We start from the raw sequence: 7,743 nt of genomic DNA on the forward strand, positions 1-7,743 counted from the left end.
GCTCGAAATCTTAGAACTCATTCTCAAGTTGTTTGCAAACCATTAAACAAAATAATTTTGATTTGAATTTTTTTTTTTTTTAACATATTTGAGTTCGACACGAATTCGATAAAAAAACTCGAATTATTTAATTCAAATATATTAATCAAATATTTATCGAATTAACTCGAAAAATCCGGGGAGAGACTCGATTATTCATTTGCCCTTGTTTCAACTAGTTCAAAAAGAAAAGACTGGCGTTAATTGCGATTGTCGTGTAGCGGTGGGAGCGTTTTACAGTGGCTGTAAATTGTCGAAAAGGACGAGGCCAAAACCGACAAGTGAGCAACACATACGTGATGGCAGAGAAAATATCAAGAATTAAAAACAAATACCACTTTGTGTTGCCATTTCAATTCAATTATATATATACATGGAAAATACTGTCTAGGGCAGGTGTAGGAGTAGGAGTAGGATACAACAGCTTTGTGGAGAGTAACTTTTTTTCTAAAACACAATTTTCACCATTAAACAATTCTTTGAATATTTGGTTGCTTCTTTATTTTCTCTCTCACGCATATTCACTGCTTTTTGGAGGAGAGAAGAAGAACCTGATGCCCCTTTTGATGTGTGAGTGGGTGGTGCTGTTTTCTCTTCTTACTCACACGCATATACATACACATACATACGTACATACAATCACTTGTCTCTATTATCTCCCTTTCTCTCTCTCTTTTTTTTTCTTGGCTATCACATTCATTGTTGTGGTTTTCTATCTAGTCTATAATTGTTTGAGAATAACCCCGTTTTTTCTTTCTTCTTGGCTAATTCAGCCTCTATCTAAGTTAACAGGTCTGTGGAAATTGGAATCGTTTTTTTTTCCCTGGGTACGAGGTGATTTTTTGAAATCACTTTGATTTTTCTTGCTGGGTTTTTCCTTTATTTGTGATCTTTCCTCATATTTTTTGGCGTTTCTCTCTTCTTCTTTGCTGTTTGGCGGTGAATAAACAAATTTTCACCTGGGTTCCGTGCTCTTTTTTGATTGTAGTATGTGTTATTGTGATGTGCTACGATCTATAGTTCTGGGTGATTCGTGGTGTGGTTCGGTTGTCTTTGAGGAAGGATTTGCTCCACCATTTGTTTCTCTGCAGCCAAAGCAAAAGCAAATCTGGTCCCTGTGCATTCTAAAATTTTCTGTTTTTATGTCTACTGTGCACTCAGACTGACCAAAGATTTGGATTTGGGACCTAAGTGTTTTCTCTTTTTCCATTTTAATTCGAGTCTTTTTTCCCCATCATAGTATATCTTCAACGGGTGACTTTGATTTCGAGCTGGGTTTATGCTATATTTCATGTGAACCAGCATAGAATTTTCTTGGGTCATCTCGAGAATCTTTCTTCCCCGGTCATCATTTCTACTTGACTTTGCCTTCTAGGATTTGGTATTTTAATTGCGTGAATGCTCAGTTGTTTCCCATATTGAAAAGCTTCAGCTAAGTTCATGAACTTTGTCTTGGTTCTGCCCACATAAAATAACACTCGATGAGGGTTTGATCATTGCTTGTATCTTTCTTTATCTGCCAAAATTTGCTTCTTTTCTTGCTAAATCAGGCTGTTCCAAAGAGCTTAGATGGCTTAATAGATCGAATCTCTTCAAAATCCCTCTCTCTGACCACATAAAATAACACTGTTGAAGGGTCCATAATCTGCTTTACTTGTAGTCCAAACTGCGTGTTTTCCGCCATCAAACTTCTTGATCTTATGCTATATCGATTCTTTGCAGGACTTATGGATGGATAGTTGAATAAAAGACACTACAGCTGGAGTTGTTTAGCTTTCCGGTGGGGGAGGCGGCAGTGGTGGACCTTGTCGAGAGAGGCCTTTTAGGCTATTGTTATGCTGAAGGCTAAGTATAAGAAGATAAGGCTTTGCTTTGGAGGAGCAGGAGAAATAACAAATTCTTGTGTCTGTTGGCTACACAGCATAAGAAGAAAGAAAAGGGTATCAGCAGATGTTATCGACTGAAGCTCCTCCACCAGATCTCCCATGTCTTTGTGTTATCTCACAACAGAATAGTGGTGACAGTAATATTTTTAGTATTGATGAGAGGGATTCTGATAATAATCAGCAACAGCTTGAGGTAGATATGTTCAAGTCAGACCTTGATGATAACAACAACAACCCACTTCCCAAGTTCTCCATAAGGTAATAACTTTACCTTAATTATCCATTATAATTTTTACTTTTGATTGTTTTGTCTTGATTCAAGTAAATTTTTTTTTCCTTCTGATTTTGGGGTTCATCTCATCATGTGTTTTCCTCAAGATCCATAAATCTCTCTTCACCTTGTTTTTAATTTTATATTTTATTTGAGATTTTGTCTAATCTTGGATTAATGACCTTCTGTATTAGCAGGTCTTGGTGTTGGTGATCTTCCATGTGTAAATAAAGCTGTGATCTTTCTAATCTTGGATGACCTCCATTGGACAATTTTGACTACCTTTTTTAGGAAATAAGTTTCTTTGATCATTTTATGCGCCCAGTGGAATAATAAGAAATCGATCAGCTTGAGTTCTTTCTTGAAGCGCCTTCACATTTGTTGAAATTTCTTTTCTTTTCGTTTTTTTTTTCTTTTTGGGTTTTTTTTTCCAAGAGATGTGAGTTTTTTTTTCCTAGGGACATTCTCATTGATCTTGAGATACACTTTCTAAAATATGTTTTTCTACTGCATTGAAATAATGGCATAAATTTATTTTAATTTGGTATGTATTTGTATGTTAAGTTACTTACGGAAACCACTTGTCTTTCTTGCAGGGATTATGTCTCCAGTGCACGGGGAAAAGATATCAAGAATAATTGGCCATTTTCTCAGAAGAATTTGCAACTTTGCCTTAAGCATGGCGTGACTGATGTGTTGCCACCTTTTCAGCCTCTTGATATTGTGAGAAATCCATCACGCATGAAATGTGTTGATGTGAAGCTACCCGCGTTGAGCGATAGGATTTTGTCAAGTGGATTTTGGGAAGGAAAAGAATTCGAGCCTACCACTCTTCCTTCTTGCTCGAATATAAATTCTGTCCCACTGATTAAAGCTCCTTGTTCAAAACCCGAAGCGGTGAGTTTTCCGAGATCTTCTGTTGAAAAGCCAGAATCTTCGGCTCCGGCATCCAGAAAGGTTGAAAAAAATACTCAAAACTCCGCTAAGAATTGTAAACTGATGGTGAAGTTGAGCAAAATTGCAGAGCCGCTGTCAATCGAACATTCCGAGCCTATGGCTTCAAAAGTGTGCCCGGTGTGCAAGACTTTTTCGTCTTCATCTAACACCACTCTGAATGCCCACATTGATCAGTGTCTTTCAGGGGTCTCAACAATGGATTGGACATCAAATTCTAAAGTGAGTAAGCATAGAATAAAGCCAAGAAAAACAAGATTGATGGTGGACATCTATGAAACAGCACTACACTGTACGTTGGAGGATCTTGATAGAAGAAATGGAACAAATTGGGCATTAAACATGATATCTTCAACCCAGGATTTGGAGGCGGGTACTAAAGAGGAGAAGGAGAAGAAGAAGAAGGAGAAGAAGATAGATTCGTCTAGCGATGTGGAAGGCAACGAGGAAGGTGCTGTATATGTTGACTCAAGTGGCGCAAAGTTTCTTAGTTTATCAAAGTGTAGTGATCTTCCGTCTAATTCAAATGCCAAAGATGATTGTGGAACAAGGAAGTTTGTCGTGCTGAATAAAGAAAGCAAAATTCCTTTAAGGAAGAAGGGAAAAGTTCTTGTCAAGGGACACAAATCACTGAAGCATTCTCATTATGGACGAGCAAGCTCCTCTCCGGGGCCTAGTCATTGTCCTGAGGTGGGGCTACAAAATTTCCTCTTGCATTTTAATTTTGTTTTATCATACGCAATGAATAAAAATTCCGAAGATTAATTTTATATGCTGCTAACGAATTTATTAATTCCGTTCAGATTTTAAAAAATTTTGTTAGACCTTAGGGCTTTCTTGAAATATTAAAATCTTTTCTCCCCATAAAATAATTTAAATGATTGAATATGCACCTTATCAAAACATGAAATGGGTTTATTTACAGGTTAACAATGTTCAACAAAAGAAGCTGTTTCATGAAGATGGTTATGAGGAAGAATATACAACACAGCCTGTCAAAGCCTATGACCGGATAAAATCTGGTGAGACGGGAATGGTGAAGCAGTGGGTGGTAGGCTCAAAGCGCACTGGTTTCAGAAAAATCAGTCAAGAACATGAACATCAACATCCAGATAAAAGTGTAAAGAACTTGATAGTGAAAGATAGCCATTCATCACGTGGAGATTCATACATAAAAGGAACACGTGACTCAAATTCCCCGGTTTTCTATGATGAAAATCCTCTTTTACCATCTCAGTGCCGGAAAAGAAAGGAAAACTTGCAGTATGCTTCTAATGATGAACACATCAAGCAGCTTTATTTACGAAAGAGGGCTGGATTTTCTGTGATGACATCTCAAGACTGTCATGGTAAGAGAAATCGTCTTGCGCTGCGTAAGTGCATAAAGAAACAGTCAAGAAAAGATAGCCCCTTACTTCACAAACGCCATACAGACCCTCCGAGTGGTGCAGAAAATCTCGGCTTTTCTGGAAGTAACAAGAGAAATGAGATAAATACGAGTACGGTTTTAAGTGCTGAATGTTCTTTTAGAGATTCAAGAATTTCCCACCATCATGCGTTCTCATATGGAGGCAAGGATTTGGCATATTCGAGGCAACCACCCTTGGACCATGTAATTTCACCTGGACATAATAAGAAGTCATCTATGAGGAAGAAGTCATCTGCCAGTCAACCATCTGCTCCTGAATCAAAGGACAATTCAAGGCATTTGAACTTGAAGAAGCCTAGGCTACATTACACGTCTGACTCAGATGATGAGGCAGTAGTGTCCCGATCTGCAATTTGTAGACGAGATAATGGTGTAGAAAAACTGAGTGTAAATGCAGCTCAAATGGAAATAACTTCTGTTGGGTCATCCATGGAGCCAGCAAGGGTTTTGAAAATTCGAAAGAAGGAGATATTCTTGAATTCTAGTAAAGAGGTGGACATGGCTTCAAAGGGCTCTGAGATATCACCTGAATTGGATAGACACGATGTTAGAAAAAATATTGATTCTTTTATGGGTGGCGATGTTCCTGCAAGTACATCAAATATCTTAGACAATGTGAAAGAGGCTGAAATTCAAGATGAATTTGTTTGTGATTTGATTTCTCAAAGAGCCGATGGAGCAGCATTTTTAGCCTTGAGGAAATCTTTGGAGTCTTCATTCTATGAGATTGCTGGTCCATCAAACGTGAAGAGTGTTTTACAAGGTTATGTAGAAACATACAACAAGCATTGTCCGGCTGAACTATTATTGGGTGGTGAATCAGAGATGTTTTATGCAGACAAAGTTGCCAAAAGTATGACTAGTTCCGATACTGGGACGGTCGGTGAAATGGATGTTAATGAAGGACAAGGAAATTACTTTGTTGATGTGGATCCAATACCCATACCCGGACCTCCAGGCTCGTTTTTGCCGAGTCCGGGGCGTATGAGCTCAGAAGAACTTCAAGGAAATTCATCATTAACCACCTGCAGGATTCAATCTTCTGAAGACAAACACGAATTGATGGATGTGGATTCGTCAGATTCTCCTATTTCTTCTGCCTCGTTGATATCTGAATCCGCTGGTGGAAGATCTGATTCTGTATCTGGGAAAAACTTGTCGGAGCTTTCGGATGGTATTCAAGTCCAGAATCGATGTAACATCTCTGAGGATAGGGTTGTTGAAAGTTCCAAACTCTCTGAACCGGCCAGTCCTGTGGAAGGAGAGCCCGATCTCGACGAGTCAAGGGCCGATTTGATGTTAACTGAAACGAATCCTCACATATTGAAGAACAGTCAACCGTGTTGTTGCTCTAGGAAAGGAGTTTTTCTAAAGGATTCTTTTAATTGTCAAGGGTCGCAAATTGTATGGCGAAGGAGTATTGCTTCTCTTGCACTTCGTTCCCAGGAAAAGCATACTGGTGGCGATCAGAGTGAAAACCGTACGTCAAATTCACAGATGGGGTATGCTCCTAGACTAGTCTCTCAGAATTCTGAGCCCAAGTTTCCAACTTGTGGTGATTGCAAGTCTACTAGTCCATCAACTACTAATCCTGTACTCAGACTGATGGGAAAGAACTTGATGGTGGTGAACAAGGAGGAAACATTGTCTCCTCAAATGACGCAAACCCATTTAAGTATGGCCAGAGACAGACATCCTAGCATGCTATCAATTTTTGATAACGAGGTCACAACTGTCGGGTTTCCGAATGAGTGCTATTCCATTCATCAAACTTTGTCCCAAGTTCCTTCCAGATATGACCGTATGCAACCCAGCATACTGGCACAACATTTGGATGCAAGTTCCCCAACTTGTTTCGAAAACAGTCCTAAGATAAGGATTCAAGGATCGACCCTACACCCATCAGCATTTTTGCTCTCAAGTAAGAGTTTTGGTGGAAGTCTTGCATCCTCTTTGGAACATCACGATTTTGCCTGCGGGAGCAATATGACTTCTGAATTTGGATCCAGTATTGGACCAGATACTCCCATAACATATGGTGTTGAGAAAGTTCAAACTCATGGGCACCAACTAATACGGTCTACAGACTTTTCTGGTTCCAGAAACAAGGAAACACTTGTTATCAATGAATCACCGAAAAGCAAGGCTGGGCTAGCTGTTACAGCAACACGTGACGGAGAGAAAATAGAAATGAGGAGACCTCCAGTTGGGATTTCTGCGCCAGTGGTATTTGGGCATGACTCGAGACTTGTGAATCCCGCTTTCTATAATAATCAGACACGGGGATATCCTGTGTGCAATGGATCTCAAGCTTTTTACGCCACCAATATACAAGTGCCATCTTCTATGGGAATCTTTAAAGCAAATTCGGTTCAATGGAATTGCACACGAGAAGGTTCAGCCATATTGCATCCAAATTCCGTAACAGTTTCATCTCCAGCTACTGGTCATCCAAGGTCTTCACTGTATTTTTCTCCTGGCTTTTCATAGTCAATTATCTTTACTTGACAGGACCATTTACTCACAGCACATGCATGGCATGCACGTTAATATCTGGTTGACTTCTTACACATCAATGGCAATAGTTTATTCAAACGACGTGAACACGATCTAGTGAAGGAGAACCAGCATATATATATATATGTATTGAAACAGATGAGTTTTAGCTCTGATATTTATTAGCTTTGCTTGTTTATAGCATCTGAAAAGTCTAGTACTTTTAAAGCATTTTAGAAGCTAAAAGCTTCCTGGAGGCTTACATATATGTAAAACATCTCTTTGAACAATGAGTCACCATGAGAAAACTTGGTTGTTCTTTCTACATCTTTTTTATTCCGTGTTGCCTCCTCGATGAACGCAATTGTACATCTGTTCATTTAAATCCCGGAAACACCAACAATCAGCTCCGAGTTGGAAAGGAAGTTTGTTTAAATCGATACTTTTTTTTTTTTGATAGGAAACAAACTTTATTATAATATTGGATTATGTTACAATAGAGGCGGATGAGTGTTTAAATCGATACTTGGTTGAGCTTAAATTATAAAGTCAATAATTCGATTAACCATAGCTCGTAAAAATGGCTTAAATCAGTTTTACTAAGGGCATATACTCAGAAGCAGATAGAAACCCATTATTTCATGTAAGAAGAACACTAATGTATATTG

The 7,743-nt window shown here is 38.7% G+C and overlaps 1 protein-coding gene across 4 annotated transcripts; it reads left to right on the forward strand.

Annotated features, from left to right (window-relative positions):
* The first annotated feature begins 530 nt into the window (after nucleotides 1-530).
* LOC140981218 (uncharacterized) lies at nucleotides 531-7,400 on the forward strand. Of its 4 annotated transcripts, none has more exons than XM_073447571.1 (4): nucleotides 531-609; nucleotides 1,762-2,183; nucleotides 2,793-3,840; nucleotides 4,076-7,400. In XM_073447571.1, the coding sequence occupies exons 2-4, from the start codon at nucleotides 1,990-1,992 to the stop codon at nucleotides 7,067-7,069; spliced, it is 4,236 nt and encodes a 1,411-aa protein (XP_073303672.1). In that variant the 5' UTR covers nucleotides 531-609; nucleotides 1,762-1,989; the 3' UTR covers nucleotides 7,070-7,400. The 4 variants fall into 4 exon arrangements, with proteins under 4 accessions (XP_073303672.1, XP_073303649.1, XP_073303656.1 ...); XM_073447548.1 differs by lacking the exon at nucleotides 531-609 and adding an exon at nucleotides 677-1,150; XM_073447555.1 differs by lacking the exon at nucleotides 531-609 and adding an exon at nucleotides 677-873.
* The last annotated feature ends 343 nt before the right edge of the window (nucleotides 7,401-7,743 follow it).

This window comes from Primulina huaijiensis, chromosome 1 (assembly GCF_012295235.1).
Source record: "Primulina huaijiensis isolate GDHJ02 chromosome 1, ASM1229523v2, whole genome shotgun sequence".
Lineage (NCBI taxonomy): Eukaryota > Viridiplantae > Streptophyta > Magnoliopsida > Lamiales > Gesneriaceae > Primulina > Primulina huaijiensis.

Excerpts from the sequence above, each read along its gene's own strand:
- LOC140981218 (XM_073447571.1), top strand. The coding sequence starts at position 1,990 with ATGTTATCGACTGAAGCTCCTCCACCAGATCTCCCATGTCTTTGTGTT. Across the intron at positions 2,184-2,792 it reads CTTCCCAAGTTCTCCATAAG|GGATTATGTCTCCAGTGCAC; the intron begins GTAATAACTTTA and ends TCTTTCTTGCAG. Across the intron at positions 3,841-4,075 it reads GGCCTAGTCATTGTCCTGAG|GTTAACAATGTTCAACAAAA; the intron begins GTGGGGCTACAA and ends GTTTATTTACAG.